We start from the raw sequence: 20582 nt of genomic DNA, 5'->3' as shown, positions 1-20582 counted from the left end.
GTAAGTGGGAAAAGCAGCATGCCAACACTCACCACAGGCACATGTCGGCTCTCAAGGCCACAGTCCTGAAAGAGATTAAAGTAACAAAAATTATTTCCACTTTAATTCCTGTGGTGTAACCCACTTGCTAACGATCTGCAAACCACTAAGGGAGAGTGTGAGCTAGAGCAGAAAAATTTGTGGCTAACACTTAGGTCATCTTTTCTATCCAAAGTTTCTTGCATCAACTGCAACGCCATCCTTGGATTTCAAGTAGTGCTTGGGTTGGTTGAGCTGGATCCAGGCTGTTTCATAGAAGTGTAAGGCTGTAGGCTTACATGTGGGAGGACAGCGTCTCGAACAGCAACCCCCCTTTCCAGGATTAGTTAGCAGCTGGTATCTTATTTGAGCAGGAAGGATTGAAATGTTGGCTCCTATCAACAAGGAATAACACTTAAGAGGCAACTGCACCGAGTCGTGCATCAATATTAACAGCCACGAGCTGCTCCGTTGTGCTCTCCAGACACTGAACCTGCCACAGAGTTCACAAGGCCCTGTACATTCTACTGTCTTTTTACAGAAACTACAAAGTATAGTAAAAAGAGAGGGAGAGCAAACTTACCTCCACCTCCTGCATGGTCTGGATGCGAACCCCACAGCGACTCCCTCTCTCCGTCAGCTCCTTCTCAAATGGGTCCATCAGGATGATGGAGCTCAGACCTGGCGTTTCTCTCCTCTCCACGTGGTCAAGGAGTATTCTGGCTTTTTCAGGTTTGTCACAAATGACTGTGGAAATGTCAGCTGGAAGAAAAGCAGCCAAACAAGGTGGCCCTGGAGTAATTCCCACTGTCAGAGCAGCCCCATCCATGGCAGTGCAAGACTGGGCGCATGGGAAATGGAACAGAGGCAGCCCTGCCCCAGCATGGGGACACACAGCTCCCCAGAAACCTCTCTAAGTGACTTCAAGACACTCAATGAGTAAAATCACCCGTCTTTTGGAAAGCAGAAGAAAATGAACCATTCTGAGCAACAAAACTGGTTTCTGAGAAGACTACATAAATTTTGTTTTTACCTGTGTTGATGATGTAACGAATGGCTCCAGGACCTAAGGTGTCGTAGAGGGGAACCACCACCATGGAGTAGGTGTAGCAAGCCAGCTCAGAAATGATCCACTGCAGGAGGACATCAAAGCGTGAAGGTGAGAAGGCGGCCGTGGAAGCAGATTTAACACACTTGAGAACAAGCTTCAAGTGTAAAGCAAGCTCACAAGTCAGGAACATTATTAATACAGCATCAGGTTGAACTTAAAATCTCACCTCTGGACGGTTTTGAGCAAAGACCCCAATGAACTGCTTCGTGGATGGCTTGCAGCCCTGCTGAAGCAGCCCTGAACCCAGAGCTTCTGCTCTTTCAGCCACCTGGAATTTGGAGAGAAAAAAAAAAGCACACATAAAAAAAAGAAATATAAGCAATACCACAGTAAGGGAAGACTTAGCTTATACAGGGAGTTTCTCAAATTATTGTATTTGCTATCTAAAAGCCCAATTTTTTTTTATGTTCTCACAAGCCATTAGTAGTTGACTAGCAGTTGGCCTCTGGTTGGCAATGCCCCATAGTTTTGAGCGTGTCAGTGCCGCTGTCAGGAGCGGGTTAACGGCATTGAGGTGGTCCCCGAAAACCAACATGCCTGTACAACGCCGGGATGTGCCCGGCTGGGGAAACTGAGAGCCCTTGCTCGGCACGTTAGCAACCTCCTGGTCTAGTGCGTGCGTGTTACCGACGGGCATCTTAACACCCCTTCTTCTGCTGGGCAGGGCGAGAGCACTGGGGGAGAGGACTCTGCGGGGGGTGTCAGTCATTTCCAGCTCACCTCCTTGTAGGACAGCCACTGGTAGGGCTGCTTGGGCTTCCTGAACCCCAGGCAGGGGCCGTTTTCTGGAAGACACAAGCAGAGATGACGGAGTTAACGGGGGCAGTGCCAGGAGTTAACGCGCTGCCCGGTACCAGGCTGTGGGGATGCAGCAGAGCCCTCAAAGAGTAAATCTGTTGTTATCGGGGTAGGCTCTCGCTCCTGGGGCAGAGCTCACAGCAAGCTCGATCAAATTAAACACACGAGCGCAGCTAATGGGAGAACGGCTGCTGGGATCTCCCAAACAGTCGCTTCAACCCTCCTCCCTGAGCTGCAGAGGGGACAGCAGCAGTTTGCCCCCAAACAGCCTCATTAAAAGACGCTTCTCCGCAGGCAGCGTGAGCATTAGTGTCTGATGAGGGCTTTCATCCCAAACACCGGCTCCCACTGCTTTCGCTGCCTTTTGATTTAAACACTTCAAAGTGAAAACTGCTATTTTTAGCACAGTCTGCTCTGGAGGAGGGTAAGACAATACGCAGCACTACATGACAAGAGGAATATTTAAGAAGTTTAATTAATTTGCTAACTGTACTTACCTGCACAAGATCCATCCCTCCATACACCTACTGAGTTATTTATTTACCCCTGTCCTGCGGGGTGGAATATTTGCAATTCCATTGAAGCTTTTGGTGGTACCGAAAATAATAATCTGACAATGAAATTGGTGTATTCAACGAGGCGGGACGTCGTAAGCAGTGGACACAGAAATAGTCACGATATAGCTGGGAAGAGTCATCGTGGCTTTTTGGAGCGGGAAATGATGTCTCACAAGAGTGAGAGAGCTCTTTGATGGTACCGTTGGTCATGGGGTAAGGGCAATGGACTGATACACCACACAGCTTTCCTAAGAGCTTTTGGCAGAGTCCCGTACCCTGCCCTGTTGTGGAATAAAAGGTAAGCTGGATGAGTTACTGATGAAAAGGCAGAAACAAGCAGAAATAAGTATCAGCGTCTGCAGCGGAGGAAGAGCTCTGTTGGGCTCCACAGTTCTATGCCCGGATCAGCCCTGTTTAATGTATTCATAAATGTTCCAGAAATGAATAATGTATGATGAGTTTTGCTGATGCTGCAAAATTCAGGACGTTAAGCTGTCTGCCAGTGGCGGCAAAAAGATCTCGTGGTACTAAGAGACCGCACAGTAAAATTCAATGGCATTAAGGGCAAAATAATGCACATTGCAAATAATAACCCTAATTATAACCCCCACGCTCCAAAAGCGGCGCCCGTGCCACCACGGGCAGCGCAGGCTGCAGCACCCGCCCTGCCCCTCACTGGGCCTCCTCCTTCCTTGGCCTCCACTCCTTGGACCTCCCACTCTCTGGATCTCCCACTCTCCTGGCCTCTGCCCCTCAGGCCTCCCACTCTCTGGGCCTCCATCTCTGGGTCTCCCTTCACTTTTTTCCACTCTGTTGGCCTCTACTCTTTGGGCCCCCCATTCTCCGAGATGTCCACTTGCTGGGCCTCCCACACCAGTTGGGCCTCCCACTCTGTGGTCCTCTCAGTCACCTTCTCCCTCCCACACCTTTTCGGCACCCCCACTCTTTGGGCCGCTACGCTCATTTGACCTTCCTCACTTTTGTGGATTCCCACACTTTTTGGGCCTTTTCACTTCTTCGGCCACCCACACGTTTTCATCCTCCCACACCCTCAATGGGCCTCCCACCCCTTTTCATCCTCCCACAATATTTTGGCCTCATACCCTCTTTTTACCTCTCATACCTTTTCGGCCTCACACTCTCTGGGCGTCTACAGTCCTTGGCCCTCCTACAAGTTTGGGGACTCTACACTCCATGGGCCTTTAAACTCTCAGTGGGCCTCCCACACCTTTTCAGCCTCTGCACCTCTTTGACTTCTACACCTCCTCGGCCTCCCATGCCTTTATCAGCCTCTACACCTTTATCGCCTCCCACACACTTTTTGGCATCTCCACCTCATTAGCCTCCCAAACCTCATCAGCCTCCCACGCCTCTATCAGCCTCTACACCTCATCGGCCTCCCAACACCTTTTTCAGCCTCCCACTCATTAGGCCGCCTACACCTTTTCGACCTCTACACTTGTTGGGCCTTCCACACCTTTTGGGCCTCAACACTCAGGCCTCCCAGTCTTTGGCCTCAACACTCGTGGGTCCTCCCACACATAATAGTCCTCTATAGTTTTTGGGCCTCCCAGACTCTTAGGCTCTACGTTCTCTGGGCCTCTGCACTTTTTTGGCCTCCCATACTGTTTCAGCCTCCCTCTCTCCTTCAGCTTCCCACACGCTTTTTGCTTCTACGCTCTTCGTGCCTCCTGCACCCTTAGGGCCTCCTACACCTTTTCAGCCTCTCTGCTATTTGTGCCTCCCCCATTCTTTCAGCCTCTCGCTCTCTTGACTTCTACAATTTTGTGGCTTCCCACGTTCCGGTGGCTTCCCATTCCTCTTTGGGCCTCCGACGCTCCTTTAGCCTTTGAGTCCAAATGGACCTCTACACCATTTGGGCCTCCCACACTTTTATGGGCTCCCATGCTCTTTCAGCCTCTACACTCTCTAAGCTTCCCTAAGCCTTTGAGCCTCCCATACCGTTTGGACCTCTACATCATCTGGTCCTCCACCTCCCCCCACCTCTGCTCCCAGGCCTCCTCGTCACCGTGCTCTCACCAGAGATGCTGAATCCCCTCCTGAAGACCTCGTACATGGTCCTGGCGTCGTCATAGTAGTGCGTCAGCAGCTGCGAGCTGTCCCCGATCACCGACCGGCGTGCCCCAGCCAGGCCCTGTGCGACACGACGTGACACAATGTGACATGATGTGACACAGCCATCAGCACAGCCCGACGGGCAGGAGATGGGGAAACCCCGAACCATAAAGCAGCATGCTCCCCAAATGCCGGAGACACCTCTGCAGCCACCACCGTGTTCCTGCCCCAACATCAAAAGGGACAGGAGAGGTGGGACGTCCACCTCAGCGCCCCAGTAACATGGAGAACCACCTGCCCAAAGAGGAGCACTTGACCCGGCTCCTTGCCACAGGAGATGGTTGATATTTCCCAAGGAGATCTGAGGAGGAATTATAAAACTGCAAGTAACGGAGTGGAGACGTGCTGGGGGGGAGCGACTGCTCTGGGCTCCACAAGTCCCCAGGACTGGCACCACAGGCACCTTCTCAAGGACATCTAGACCAACATGAAGGACAGAGTAAAGCAGAGGCCAGACTCCAGACCCCAGTGCGTGGGTTCAGTAGGGGTGTTTTAGGAGTGGGCAAGGGGAGGCAGGCAGGGCGAGAGTGACCAGACTGGGACCGTGCTGTGAGCCAGAAGAAAGTCTCACTAAAGCCCTAACCACAGGGGAAAACTGTCTTGGAAAATGTAAATTCCTCCTACCCTTTTAAAAAGTTGTTGGAATTAAAGACAGTAAGGTTTCAAAGGGGATGCAAAAGGCTTTAAATTCTCATCACACTTTCACATATTAATTTAAGTGGAAACGATTTTCGGAAATATTTCTGCTCTTTAAAACAGAGCAGCTTCATTAAACTTTAAAACCTTTTGCAAGCATGAAAATTAATAACTCCTCAGCCTCTAAGCATGGACTGGGGTCTACTTTTTCTTATTATTACAAACTCGGTAATGGGCACACACAAGAAGTGCCAGCTGATTTGACCTTATCAGCTGTTGCCTTTCAGTGGTTCCTCCCATGCAATGGCAGCTACTGTAATTTTCGGTCATGGATGGTTAAGCAAAGCTAAAACCAAAATGTTACGGAAAATCTAAGAGAATGAATTAATGGGCTGTATTCTAGTTTTCCAGTCTACAGAAGAAGGTGAATTAAGGAGTGAAGTGATCCCTGGCATAGCGCATTAGACGACTGATTTCAGGATGAGGTTGGGGAGCCCTCAAAACAAACAAAGGCACCTCCTGGCATCCCCTGCGGTCCTTTCCACGCATGCAAACCTCGTGTGAAACCCAGCCTCTCCCGACGGGGCTCCCCTGGCCTCACCTCGACTTCCTCCGACTGCATCCGCAGGTCGCAGGGTGGCTTCACGGCCCTGGGCCGGCTGGCAAACCAGTAGGCAACGACGGCCGCGAAGGCACCGATGCCCACCAGCGCCGTGGCCGGCAGGTTGCGGAAAAACTGGCTGAGGTCGTCGAACTCGGGGAGCCGCAGGCTCCGCAGGATCTCCTGAGCCTGCATCTTCTCCACGAGCGAAACGGCAAACTCTGCAAGAGCCAGAAGGATGCGGTCAGGTCACGCCGCAGGACAGGCACGGGCAGCGCGGGTCTCTGTGCGGCTTGGGAAGGGGAGAACATGCTTTCCCTTGTCAGCGATTGCAAACACACTGCTCTGCTGACCTGCAAGAGGCTGCCTACCAACAACCACCTTAACTTGAGAAGAACAGCATCTATGGAAGAGATACGAGAAAGAAGGAAACATCCCTAGAAGGGGGAGCGGGAGCAGACAGCTCACTCCTGAAGGGCAAGTACAAATGTACTTTAGGCGATGCAGCTGCAGCTATCTGTAGCAGACAGATGCTGTGACAAGCTCTGGGATCCAGCCATGACTGTACCCTCAGGGCTGCCAGAAGCTTGCTCTGCCTTCCCGGAGCAGGACGGCGGCTGCGTGGTGGCCGCAGCCCCTGGCAGGGCCAGGCAGCACGGCAAGGCCAGGCAGCACAGCGCCAGCTCCGGCCACAAGCCCTCGGCTCACGTGGAGCGGGGCAAAGCCAGCGTGCCTCTGCATGCAAAACGCTGCGCAGACACACTCTGAAACACCGCTTTCTGCCTTTATGCCAGCTCCACATTCTCAACTTTGAGTTCCTTATTATTTACATCAGTGTAAGTTATAGGTGATTCAAGCCAAGGAAAGTTTATATTTCATCGCTTAAATGTTTCCTGGAAGAAACAACAAGCGACTGCAGAGTGGGGATAAGGGAGTGCCGGGGTATCAGGCTGAGAGCACGCCACCGCAGGGTCCCCACCCTGCAGCCCCGCTGGACGCGACGCCCCCAGGTGCTCCACGGGGGAGATGGGTGGCTCCTGGGAGGGAGAAATGCCAGGGCATTCCCGCAGGGTGCAGTCCTGGCATGAGAAGAGAAGGGCTGGAGCCTCGGCTCCTCGGACACAGTGCTGGGGACCCCCTGTCCCCTGCCCCTGCCACCCTGTGCTGCTCTGACAGCGCTGAAACGAAAAGCAAAGAGAAAACCTTTTCTCCTTTTCTGTAAAGAGGGCTGTGCACGGAGGAGACAGGCAAGGGGACAAGTTTTATGACACAGGATGGTAACACTCTGCTATCCCCAACTCATTCCCTTTATACCTGCTGGCATCGCTTTGCTATGGGCACAAGGAGGGCGGCTCTCTGCCGTACGGCCTGACTTGTGCTGGACTCACGGAGTGAGAGCTACTCGCTGGGAAAGCAGAGGGCAAGCAGCTGAGCGGGCATCTTTCCAAACACAGCCACCGCAGGTTGCCTTACTTTTCTTCTTTTGCAGAAACAGCCACTGGAGAGAGGAGCCGGGCACCCCGTTCGCTGCTCCTGGGGTGCAAACTGAGGCTGTCCTCAGGGGACTTGTGTTTGGGTGTTCAGTACACAAGAAGCATTTTAAATAACTCATATTTACCGTAATGGCCCAGTATCGACTCCCCACCAGGGAGTCTCCAATAACTGCCAGCCCTGTGAGGGACGAGCCAAGCAGATCACAGAATCATAGAATCATTAAGGTTGGAAAAGACCTCTAAGATCATCGAGTCCAACCGTCGACCCAACACCACCATGCCCACTAAACCATGTCCCTAAGCGCCTCATCTACATGTCTTTTAAATACCTCCAGGGATGGGGACTCCACCACTTCCCTGGGCAGCCTGTTCCAATGTTTCACCACTCTTTCAGTAAAGACATTTTTCCTCACGTCCAATCTAAACCTCCCCTGGCGCAACTTGAGGCCGTTTCCTCTCGTCCTATCGCTTGTTACTTGGGAGAAGAGACCGACCCCCACCTCACTACAACCTCCTTTCAGGTAGTTGTAGAGAGCGATGAGGTCTCCCCTCAGCCTCCTCTTCTCCAGGCTAAACAACCCCAGTTCCCTCAGCCGCTCCTCATCAGACTTGTTCTCCAGACCCCTCACCAGCCTCGTTGCCCTTCTCTGGACACGCTCCAGCACCTCAACGTCCTTCTTGTAGTGAGGGGCCCAAAACTGAACACAGTATTCGAGGTGCGGCCTCACCAGTGCCGAGTACAGGGGCACGATCACTTCCCTACTCCTGCTGGCCACACTATTTCTGATACAGGCCAGGATGCCATTGGCCTTCTTGGCCGCCTGGGCACACTGCCAGCTCATGTTCAGCCGGCTGTCGACCAACACCCCCAGGTCCTTCTCTGCTGGGCAGCTTTCCAGCCACTCTTCCCCAAGCCTGTAGCGCCGCATGGGGTTGTTGTGGCTGAAGTGCAGGACCCAGCACTTGGCCTTGTCAAACCTCATACAGTTGGCCTGGGCCCATCGATCCAGCCTGTCCAGGTCCCTCTGCAGAGCCTTCCTACCCTCGAGCAGATCAACGCTCCCGCCCAACTTGGTGTCGTCTGCAAACTGACTGAGGGTGCACTCGATCCCCTTGTCCAGATCATTGATAAAGGTATTGAACAAGACCGGCCCCAGTACTGAGCCCTGGGGAACACCGCTCGTGACCGGCCGCCAACTGGATTGAACTCCATTCACCACAACTCTCTGGGCCCGGCCGTCCAGCCAGTTTTTGACCCAGCGCAGAGTCCACCTGTCTAAGCCGTGAGCCGCCAGCTTCTCCAGGAGAATGCTGTGGGAGACGGTGTCAAAGGCCTTACTGAAGTCCAGGCAGACCACATCCACAGCCTTTCCCTCATCCACTAGGCGGGTCACCTGGTCATAGAAGGAGATCAGGTTGGTCAAGCAGGACCTGCCTCTCATGAACCCGTGCTGGCTGGGCCTGACCCCCTGGCTGAGATGCTGCAGAGGAGGGGATCCAAACAGTTAGGGTTTCCTGTTAAGCCCCACAGCGCTATTTATGACTTTACCAGCAGTCCAGGTCTTAAAGAAAAAGCTTTTCTGCCGCAGGAGCCCAGGCAGCCCCTTTCCTCTCGCCCTCTGGCTTCGCTCCAGCCTGCAGAGCTACTGAGTGATTAATGGAGGGGCTTCACTCCCGTGGAGAGGCCACGGCTTCCCACACAATGTCGTGCTGACATTAACACTAACCAGCTTTTTTCCTCCTGGGAACAGTGTCTGGGTTACTCTGGAGGTTGGGACTACCCTCTCACAGCCTTTACCCGTATTTATGCCGAGCGAGCTCCGGAGGCCGGCGCAGGCTAGCCTGCAAACAGGGGGGCACCCCTCACACAAGGCTCTGGAGGAGGTTTTTAAGTTTGCACAAGCAAAAAAAACCACAGCGAACAGTTAACCTCACCCATTGTTGGGCTACAACGTGGTGGGGGCAGCAGGGAGCGGTGGCAGTGACACAGAGCCCATGTCTGGGGTCATCTCCCTCCTGTGGGCTCTGGCCCAGTCATCCCTTGGGCCAGATACTGCACCCCAGTGCCAGCCCAGCATCCCGCAGCCACCTCTGCTCCCCCAAGAGTTCCCGACTCTGCAAACCCTCTGGGACCACAACCAGCCCCTCCAAGAATGGTCGCAATGATCACAGCAAATGAAACAGTATCTAGATGATGTTACTGGTCAATACCCACCCATGGGGTCATTTTCTTCTGAGCTTTGAGCATCTTTCCAGAAATCTCCACATCTGGTAAAATATTGACTGCGTGGCTGCAATGACGTTATGATGAACTGAGACGGAGCGCTGATTTCTCCCCTCAATATTTCTCCCCATCAGGCTATGAAAAGCAGCTTGCCAAACACACTTTTACTAGCAAACTACAAAAAGTGGGAGGGCTCAGTGAGGGAGCTATTCATTTACTGACAAATTAGCTATTTGTGCAAAAGCATTTCAGCAAGTCCCACTTAAAACTGTCTGCTCCCAGAAACACAGCCTGTCCCACCAAAGGTAGCCACCCAGTTTGCCATGGCTGCTGGTTACACTGAAATCTTGAGAATGACTCCCTCGACATCAGCCTGTGAGCGGTGTTTTGTATCCCCTGTGCAGCCAAGCTGAAAGCTGGGAAGGTGCCCGTGGGAACAGCGAAGCAGTGGCAGCGCTGCCATGGGGGGATGTCTGGCCGCAGCCGCGTGCTTCTGCCCTGCTTGGGTGCGGGTATCGCCTGGGGAGCACCAGGGCCAGGCCTTTGTGCACATCTGTCCAGGTGCAGGGCACCCATGGACATCTGGAGTTGGCAGCACCGGCAAAAGGATCGCAAGAGTCAGGGTTGCAATAAAAAGAACAAGTGTTGGAAGCCAGACCGTATACAATATGGGAATAAAACTATTTCTGTTATAAAGCAGATGATGAACAAAGTGTGATTACACCTTTACTGACTTTGCATCCCTCTGACGTGTCAGGTGTCATTTATGGCAGTACCTGGATTTTAAAGTTTGCTCTAGAGATGTCAAAAGCGCGCTTTTAGTCTGCCAAAAAGATACGATGCTTTAATACAGAATTAAGACTCACTTATAATTGCTGGAAGGTATTTGGCTTGAGCAAAGTGATGGGCACGGTGCTCCTTGGGTTGGCATGGAACATACTGGAGTGGTGGCAGGGATACCGTGGACCATCAAGTGCCACGAGCAGGGTGCTGTTGGCAGCACTTGCTTCTGCAGTGAGGTAAAACGTGCTGCAGCAGCCAAAGTTACACAAGACCTACAGGGAAACTCCTTAAATTGCACTCATTCCATCCGCTCCCAGGGGAGAAATCAGAACATTTATCTCAATCAAATGCTTGTGGTACATTTATTATTTCTGACCACTTGTGCCACATTCTGCTGCCTTCTGCTAAATTCCCCCTTGGGACATTATTTCCCACCGACCTGAAGTTTTTGTCGTGCAGCAGATCATATCCCTGGAGCAGGTGCCTGAATCCTTCATTCATAACCACATCAGCTGGATTAAATAAACAAGTATGACTGGAAGACAGAAGTTCACTCTTCCCTGCTCAAGGGAAGCTGCTGGCCCATTTCCATAGTAAACTTAAAATCCTTGCAGACTTCATGGTCACAGGAATCTCTTAGATCCTTTGTGATGAAATAAAAAAATATCTAAGTACTTCTTGTTAGAGACTCATTTTAAGTACACCAGAGGGCATCTCAGTGGATGCCACAGCGATGGAGATGTCAGTAATGGCAAATAATATCAGAAAATACACTTGGAAGCAGAAATCCATTTAGTCTTCTGCCCAAATGCAGTGACAAGTGTGCTGGGATCCCTGGGAGAGCTAAGTAGAAGTGCTAGTGGTAAGACGGTTCACAAACTCATCTGCTTATATTTTCCCACTTTCACTTAATAATCTAAGTTCAATAAAGACTAAACATATACATTAAGAACAAGATCCTGTTCTCAAGAGTGAACTTACCCAGTCAAGGGAAGTTCCCAGCACCTTTGAATCCTCTTATTCAACCTGAGACCTGTAACTTCAGTCACTGACCCCCGTTTCTGATCACCTTTGGTTTTTGCACTACAAAGCTCATCCAGCTTGGCTTTTGCAACAGCTAATCTTGATTTTTGCAGCCCAAAGTGATTCGTGATGAGCCCGTACTTGATCTGCTTGGGGCAGCAAACCTGCCTTGGGAAAGTGGCCAGGAAAGGGGCCCAGGTGTGTTTGGGAGGAGCAGCACGGTCCAGACAGAGGAGAAACGCCCCGGCACCCTCCTACCCCGGGGGAGGCTGTTTCTCCTTTGCCTGCGGAAACAGGGCGCGGGGCTGCCCGGATCACAGCCTGCTCCGACGAGTCAAGCTGAGCGCCTCGTGGTCATGCGCTCTCTGTGAATATATTTCTCATGTGATCAGGAAAATAAATAATAATAAAAAAAGAGCCAGCACGGTTGGGCTGGGTTTCCCCCATCAGCAAGGCAGCGTCATAACCCCAGAGCACATCGCGAGCAGCCGCTGCCATCACCTCGGTCTCAGGAGCAGCGGCAAGACGCCCTCCGCACCCCTTCTCCAGCGGTTTTGTCCCATTTCTGTTACCTGTGGTGAATCCACCACCCTGCTGCGGCGCGCGCTTCCCATGAGCAAGCGGCCCTGGGCGCAAGCGAGCGAGCGAAGCACAGCGTCCATGCGCGTGGCAACACTGACATTACCATTCATTCCAAACGGGACTTCACATTACCACTGGATTTCTAAAGTATTCCCATGGCAGAGAAAAGAGAAACAAATATGCAAGGGGGGACAGGAGAAAGCGGTTTCGAGAAATGAAGAAGCGCTGGTTAGCTGCTAGGAGGGAACAGCCATGGGCGAGAGTCTGGGGCTGCCCAAGTTGGATGGCACGCCTGAAACCTCCCGCGCCCAGGGTTTGGGGTGAACAGGGCTTCTGCAGCCAGTCTTTGGGCGGCTAGCAGTGACACCGCGCTTCGAAGGACCGACCAGCCTTTGTTAACAGGCAATCACCACAGGGACAATGCTTATTTTATTTTTTTTTCATTACCAATGGCACTATTGTGTGATTCGATTTTGATCTTTTCCTGCTGGAAGCGATTCTGTAACTCCAGTGCAGACAATGGAGTTTTAGTGACATAACCCAGTGTGGGAACAGCCTCAAACTACTGGTGTATGCATAATGCAATTAAAATTTTACCCATCCTGTGCAGGCGTGCAATCACATCCTTCCTAGCATTACATCAGCGCCCAGGCGCCTGCTTGGGAAGGAAAACTCCTTTTGAGATGCTTTTATCCTCCTGCCCACCATGCATTCACAGCGGGGTAGGGAAAAGGCGGGTGATTCATTTTATGTTGGGAACTGGGCAAAACGTCTAATTACTATCCCTATATTCAAGCACACAAAAAAAAGACTATTCACATTTGACTTTATAGCACTAAACCAAAATCAAATAAGCAGCTTTTCAGTCTGTCTGAGAGAATTAACTATTTGCAGCTGGGAACTACAAAATGCAGCCAGCAGACACCCAACGGCTCAGAGCCTGCAGACCCACAGCTTCTCTCCGCGCGAGCTGCAGCGAGAGGAATATCCCCGTCAGCAGGCACTCACCACAGATCCATGTCTTTGGCTACGGCACTGGCTGCTCACTCATTTCACTGAGGAAACAGAATTTACAGGATCTAAAACATTTTGATCCAGAGGGGCAGATTTAGAGGGATTTCACTCAAGTGAAACCGTATGAGCTTTTTGAACTCTTAAAGCTGCGTTTTCTCACATTCAGCTCCGCAGACCCCAGGCTCTGAGATTTGTAGTTGCTCTCCTGAAACGGGGTCGGTGACAGAAGATTTGCACAAGGAGGCACCCAGCAAAATTTGGACCATCCTCCCTTACCTTCCCCCGCAGAAGAAAAACATGCTCGCAGTACCCTGTACACAAGGTTCACATGACTTCGAGATGAGGATTCAAATAATCTTGTGACTATGTCACTACGTAAGAGTCTCCATTTACAGAGTGCAAGGGAGCATCAGAATTCACAGGGTCACATGAAACGGGCAGGTATTGGTCAGACTGCATCACTGGAACCCATTTGCTAATTTAAACGAAAGCTATTGCAATGGTTAACGTGTTTCTGAAAACATGTGCGCAGAGGCTGCTGTAACCGTGCAGGCAGAGGGCATTTGGGGATTTTGTGCATTGCTTGCAGAGTACAAGTCTTTTTCTTTTTTTTTTTTCTCCCCTCCTCCTTTTTCCAAGCTTCATGCAAGCATGCGGTGGGACAGCAATCCTGGGAGGAGCCGCTGTCATTAAATGCGGCTCAGGTACCACTGACTCTCTCCAACTTGGCCAGGGCAGCAGCTCTTGGGAGACCACAGGCTATGAATTCCTAATCACTGTTGTAATTAAAACCAGAGACGATGCCAAGCCAGCCTCTGCCATGCACTTCCGCAAATTTTGCTTGTGTGGGCACAGAAGTTGAGAAGTTGGATGAACCTTCCGTTCCCGGCTTAAGGCCCGTCTGGGTTGCAGTCGGGCTCAGCCGAGGAGGGGCAACACCGGCCGTTCTGCAGCAGACTGGTCCCACACTTGCACAGACAGAGATGCAAAAGATTTTATGAGAACAAGTGATCTAATGATATCTCCAACCACAAAAACTGAAGTCCAGCCTTTGTTGTGCTTCAGCCACAAATGCAATACCCAGTTTATTCCGAACCTGCAGATTTTTTCTCATCTGTTTTAGTTAAAGAGGAGAAAATTTGGGAAGCTCAGGGCACTTGGCCACCTTTCTATTTTCAGCTAGTTTGAGATTAGGTCAATTTTATTCTCTGTTTTAATAGTTTTACACTATAGTGCTTATGGAAATGGTAATGCCACACTTTATAGCAGGCACAAAGCCAGCTGAACAGTGTTAATCACAGAGAGGAAATGCCATGATATACTTATTGATCATTACAGATAGCTACTGAGAACCTTACAGAAGGGTTGCGCTGCCATGAGACAGGAAGGCAGACAACCCGCGAGCCCTACAAACTGCTTGAGAAAGAGTAAAGGGGGGTGATAAACATAAAGGGGAAATTACGAGCACCAAAAGTATCTGAAACTATGAAAGAATCAATGTGCAGAAATCCAGTAAACAGCCCCAAAACGAAGCAGAAGACAAGTGATACTTGGCTCACATACTTTTGCAGGACTCCTATCCCCTTCCTGGCCTACGCATGTAATTGTGGTATAAACTCGCCGCCACAACAGTGACCCGAAATACATCATTACTTGGGCTGCATCCCTCCGTGAGCGGCTCGGGCACCGGCGACCCCGCAGCCCTGACCCATCTTGCACTTACTTAGATGTGTATACGGGGACCCTCTGTACTCTGCAAGGATTAATCAGATGTAACTACTTGGGATTCAGCAATTATTGGGATTATCAGCCCAGCTGAGGCTAATACTATATAAAACTTTCTTAAACTTTACCTGCTTTTGCTCCTCTAAAGGGGCATGTTTCACTATAGCCCTTTTCCCCATTTAAAGTCTCTCGCCTTCAGTCAGATCGCACTGAAGCGAACTCCCACGGCTTCCGTGTGATGTATCACTGCTTTGATTTTTGGGACAGTATATTTTCATCAAAACTGTGTTTTCCATTAAAAAAAATGCCCCCTACCCACCAAAACCAGACCAAAACAAACTCTTGCAGGTGCTTAATTTTACCCACTGTGAGTGAAATAATTGACTCCCAAGTGCAACAATATATAAACCAGTTACCGTGTTTTACTTAGATTACACAATTCTTCGCAGGGTCAAATCATAATTTTATATTTAATTTAAGAATCAAAGCAAAGACATTAGTCCTCATTGACTATGGTCCCACTATAACTCAGTGAGTCATAATTGGGAAGGAAAAAAAAAGACAAAAAAAGAAAAAGGAACCAGTTTAGGAGATAAAATTGCTTTTTTTTATTATTATGCTGGGACTCAGACAGCATAAGAAGGTGAGAGGCGATGGATTCAGAACACATATTTGCTCTTGGACATCTATTTGCACGGATAGCAAACAAGGGAGGAAAGGCACACAATGCCTGCGAGGCTGTGGCATCTCTCCGGGGAGCGGACACTGGAGAATCACCCAGTGAGCAAGAAATGTAATAAAAGCAGGTTATAATTCTTATATTGTATTTTTTAGTAATGAAAAATGTCCTTCTCCCCTTCCTTTGGGAATCAGACCCGTCCAATCTGTTAAACTGGCCGTTTGCCAGCAAGACTATTAAAGAACGAGGTTTCAATGGTACATAAGCCTCTTTAGCTCGAATTGCTTTCACGCCGGCAGAGCCGGCCGGGGGCTCGCTGCACCCCGAACTGGGTGTCTGGGGCACGGGAAGCAGACGCGGGGCTGTGGCGAGGCCATCGGGGACCGTTCCCGTGACACTGCCTCCCTGCTCACCTCCTCCCGGTCATCAATGCAGAGTTATCTGCCATGAAAGAAGGCTTTACAGCCAGGTCAAGCCTCTTTGATCCGTCGGAGGGGAATAAGGCAAATAAAGTTCACGGCAAGGAAGCCAGCAGTGCTTTTGCGTGACCTGTGGTTCCTGCGCGGAGCGGGGAGAGGACAGGGACGAATGAAAGGGACCGGTTCAGCATGTGGTTGGGGCTGTGGTATAAATTTGGCCCAGTGATGTAAGTGCGACTATTTTTTTAGGAGAGGCAGGCAGAAGAACGCCTGGTGCAGAAAAATTGTCTCAGAGAGAAAGCTGCCAAAGGATTTGGTACCATTATATATACATATATATACACACATAAAATTATATATCTGCATATGTGGATGTATATGCTTGTGTGTGCATATATATATATAAAATATAGATATATAAATTTCCCCCTGCTCTGGGTGACTGATGATTAACACTTGTGCCACTAGCATTATTGCAGAGACATCTCACGCTACTGCTCTGTGTTCCTGAAAAAACTCCTTCTCACCAAGTATCTGGTGTGTGAACAGCACGGGCTCCTCCTCAGCGCGACCACGGCACCACGCTCTGCTGGGGCTGCTGGGGACCAAGCCGGTGGCAGAGCCCAGCACTGGGCGCAGGGGCCCCGCTGGCCCAGCAGCCCCCTCCAGCCTCCTCGCCACCCCAACGCCGAAGGCAAGGCGCAGACAAAGGATGGGAATCTCCAAGCAACCCGGAGGAGCGGCACTGGCCTTCGCTCCCTCCTGCCCTGCACTGCCGAGAAATGCATTTGCAAGGAAACACATTTGCAAGACACAAGAACTTTGCAAGAATCCACTAAAAAAGGAAAAATGCTAACAAGGAGCTCAATGTCCTGAAAGTCCAATTTTACAGAAAGAGCACAGTAATTGCACATAAACAGAGGTATTTAAAGTATCTAAAATATCTACAGCATACCAGTCCCTTGCCAAGAGAAATTATTCAATAAATAATTCAGTGGCTGTGCGGAGATCTTACTTTACACACTTGTAATGTTTCAAAGAGCAAAATCCATCACCCGGCTGGCTGGAAATGCCCCGTGCTCGGAGCCAAGCAGGGGCCACGCCGCCAGCTTATCGCCACCTATTCAGCCGCTGATGCCAAACTCCCACGGAAAGCTTCATCCTCTGGTCTCACACCTCCTCGCCACACTCAGGCACACCTCACAGATGTGAGCCAACCTAAAAATACCTTTCGCACCCTCGAGCAGATTGGCACAGCAGTACTCTGAAGCCTCTGTGACTCACGCGTACAGGAAAGCTGAGACTGGGATCCTGGTCCAAATCTGCCACTTGTCTGGATAACAAAGCATTAGGAAGCCCGTGCAAGTATTTTAAGTTTCCTACCAGAAGGGAAAAACTCAACGGCTCAGAGCTCTGTTGTCTCTGAAGTCTATCAATTGCCTAAGGCACAGTGATGAAAAAGCTCCTCTAACTGCTGAAATGTCCTTAAAATGTTACCCAGTGCTAGCATGTGACGAACCAGAGTCACAAGGTTTCGTGGACCAGGCTAAAAACCTCTGCCTGTGGTTGCAGAGGATGAAGTTCAAATGGCAAAATCCACCTGGGATATTTTGCACCCGCTGTCGTCATCACATCCCTCTCGTGCCAGCGTGGCTGCCGCATTCTTGCCCAAAGCAGGCTCAGGCAATTCCTTCAAGCTAAAACGTAACCCAGCCAGAAGAAGCAGCAAAACCCCCAAAGCTGTGTGGTTTTCTGGCTCTTCGGTCTTCTGTCTGCAGCTCTATCAGAACTTCTCACACAGCTGTGCCAAAACCAGCTCAGGGGCTGCAAAGTTTCACGCAGGGAAACCACAGCCTGATCATTCCCTGCCCTCATCCTGCCTGCCTCCTTGGCTCGCAGGCCCACGGGAGCAACTCGTGGCGGTGACTAAAGCAGGAGAGAATTTGCCCTTGAGCCTTATGGAAAAGCTTACAGGTGCCAGTGAATCCTGTGCATGTTTGCTGGGGCTCATGTTTAAGCGCCGTGCCCTGCAGGCATCGTTAGAGTGGGGCTGGTTTCTGTCCCTGCACTGCACCGTGCTGCTGCTCTTGCCAGGGCTGGGGTTCAGTTCTGGAAGCTGCTTCCAGAGCATCTGCAAAGCTCCCCCACTTCCCAGAAGGACCCATGATCATTTGTAAATCTCAGTTCTTGTGAAGAAGGGGCTTTGCTGGGTTTTTTGGTGGGTTTTTTATTTTTTGGGGGTGGTTTTTTTTTTTTTTTAGTGACATTGATGGTTGATTGTCCCATATGCTATATGGTTCTGGAATGCCATGTGACAGGCAGCGAACAAACAGCTTAAATAATTGCATAAAAATAGTTATCTGGGGCAGAGTACAAAGAGAAGCACTGAATGGAGAGGGAAAAGGCAGCTGCACCCATGACAGCTGGTTTTGCAGAGCAGAAAGACGAAGGTCCTCTGCAAAGAGCTTGACAGCTTGTTGCCAGGCAAAGTTTTGACATTTGCCTTCAAATATTGATTGGATTTAAACAAACCTTGGTACTGTCCGTAGAGGCCGTGGTCCAGCTAAGAACCCCAGTAACGTGAAGTTTCTGCAGCAGTGTCAGTGCTGGTCAATGCAGAGGCGCAGGGACCACCAGCTGGACGTGGCGGGGGAAGGAAAGGGGGGGTCCCACCACAGCACCCAGCGGGCTGGGGAAGTTCAGCTACAGGCCTTGCCAATTCCCATTTCATTGTTCTAGTTTCTTTCTTCCCCCCCCCCCCCCCCCCCTTTCTTTCTTTTATGAAAAGCACACCTTTCATTGCTCAGCGGAGGCTGCAATTTGCAATAGTGCTGTCTGCCTCAGCCTCGACTGCACCGGCACTCCCGGCCCCAACCCACAGGCTACCCAGAGCCCCCGGGAATCACTTTTTGTACCCCCACAGACTACACGCTGCCCTTCAATGCACCCAGGTGGGATGTAACCCCCTCTGCAGCTCGCTGCAGGGCTCGTTTTCAGTCTCCCCACCTGCACACGCCAGAGCCAGGCCCTCTGTGGCGATCTCAGTCTGCAAAGCCCCTAGCCCAGGGCTGAGTGGAGGAAAGGAGATTTTGGGTAAAATTTTCCACCCTCACACACGCAGGCAGGGAAGAAGCAAGCACACAAGCATGCGCTGCCCTGGCTGTCGTGGGCTGGCTCTGCTCTGTCCCCACAGCAGGTCACTGCCAGGCAAGGACAGGCACGCAGGCAGGTCCCTACACTGCCAGTTCCCAGCCTGGCTCAGCCCTCCACGATCATTCACACCCTGTCCTTGGCCGTGTCTGCATGGTCGGTATGTGCGAGACCGGTCGCAGTGACACAGGGGGTTGAAGGGACACCAGAAGGCAGGAGCTGGCCCTGCCTGCTCTCCCGCTGTGTGCACACACTGCACCAGGTTTGATTTCTGCTTGCTGTTTGCACGGCGGGATAGAATCATAGGGTCATTTAGGTTGGAAAAGACCTTTCAGGTCATTGAGTCCAACCGCAAACCCAGCACTGCCAAGTCCACCACTAAACCATGTTCCTAAGTGCCACATCTACACGTCTTCTAAATACCTCCAGGGATGGCGACTCAACCACTTCCCTGGGCAGCCTGTTCCAATGCTTGACAACCCTTTCGGTGAAATTTTTCCCAGTATCCAATCTAAACCTCCCCTGGCGCAACTTGAGGCCGTTTCCTCTCGTCCTATCACTTGGATGGGGTGACCCAAACCCACACCACTGCTGGATGGGGCCGCGGGGCTCCCTCCCGCCAGCCGGTGCTCCCCTCTGCCTTGCACCCACCCTGGGGTGCACAGCTGTTGGCCGGAGCAGGCAGCTGAGTTGGCACAAAACTAACTGTCCTGCAGAAATAATGGAAAAAATGGTTAGTTTCCAACCAAATCCCTGCCTGGGGTGATCATATGGCATCATAAGCACTGGTGCCATGACGGAGCCAGAAGCGTGCATGCAGGGAGGGCGGCTGGAGACCTTGGCGGCAGCACGGCTCAGGGTGGCTTCGTTTAATGCTGGAACTGCAGCGCGTGGTCACAGGGACTGGTCACAGGGACCACCCCGAGCTTCACCTGGCCCCGGCCGGTGGGAGCAGGGCAGCTCCCCGACCCACCTCCTGCCCTGCCAGAAGCAGACTGCAGCCGAGCCTGTGCAGGCTGTGATGCCCCACTACATCCCAGGCCGTAGCTGGATGGCATAACAAGTCCTGCCAGTGCAAGGAACCCCCCTGCCTGCCTCCTGCCCCTGGTGTCATTCCCACTTATACCCTGCCTTTCCCAGGCGCCAGCACAAATATTTGTGCAGCAGCCCAGGGAATGGTGCAGGGGGACTGATCCAGCTGCAAACCTTTTGGGGTTTGTTGCCGCTGTTTCTTTTGGCGGCAGTATCAGAACAAAGTGGTTTCTGAATAACACTCCGAGCATCCTGCACGGCCATTGCTTTATAGTCAGGCAAGTATGGCAGCCCTGGGAACGCATCATCCAAAGCGATGTAGAAACCTAAACAAGCTTTTAAGAGAAGACCTTCCATAACGCTTAAGAGACAACGCAATGGCATGCTCAGAGCTAGTCCTGCAGAGGATAGGAAAGAACAGGAACATTTCGTACACCATCTCCCAGCCATGCGTTATCCTGCATTGTATCGCTGACAGCTCAGCCTGGACTGAAACTCTTGGTCAAATTTCAATTTTGCGTTGCCTTCTATAATATCAACAGTTAGGTAGGAAGTGTTTGCAGCAGGGCTAAGCAGGCCAAACTGCAGCTGGCATTGCCTC

At 51.2% G+C, this 20582-nt stretch overlaps 1 protein-coding gene across 5 annotated transcripts in view; it reads right to left on the bottom strand.

Moving 5' to 3' along the window:
• ACSL6 (acyl-CoA synthetase long chain family member 6) overlaps positions 1–20582 on the bottom strand; it is a 62311-nt gene that overhangs the window by 27574 nt on the left and 14155 nt on the right. For all 5 annotated transcript variants that reach the window (XM_076350234.1, XM_076350235.1, XM_076350236.1 and 2 more), the window contains exons 2-8: positions 5858–6078; positions 4525–4639; positions 1850–1914; positions 1296–1397; positions 1052–1151; positions 602–780; positions 33–65 (exon numbers count right to left, since the gene is read on the bottom strand). In XM_076350234.1, the coding sequence (XP_076206349.1) occupies positions 33–65; positions 602–780; positions 1052–1151; positions 1296–1397; positions 1850–1914; positions 4525–4639; positions 5858–6078 (815 nt within the window). The remainder of the gene's footprint in view (positions 1–32; positions 66–601; positions 781–1051; positions 1152–1295; positions 1398–1849; positions 1915–4524; positions 4640–5857; positions 6079–20582) is intronic.

This window comes from Aptenodytes patagonicus, chromosome 12 (assembly GCF_965638725.1).
Source record: "Aptenodytes patagonicus chromosome 12, bAptPat1.pri.cur, whole genome shotgun sequence".
Taxonomy (NCBI): Eukaryota; Metazoa; Chordata; class Aves; order Sphenisciformes; family Spheniscidae; genus Aptenodytes; species Aptenodytes patagonicus.
Note: the sequence above shows the minus strand (reverse complement) of the source record. Positions and strands in the feature narration are given on the sequence as shown.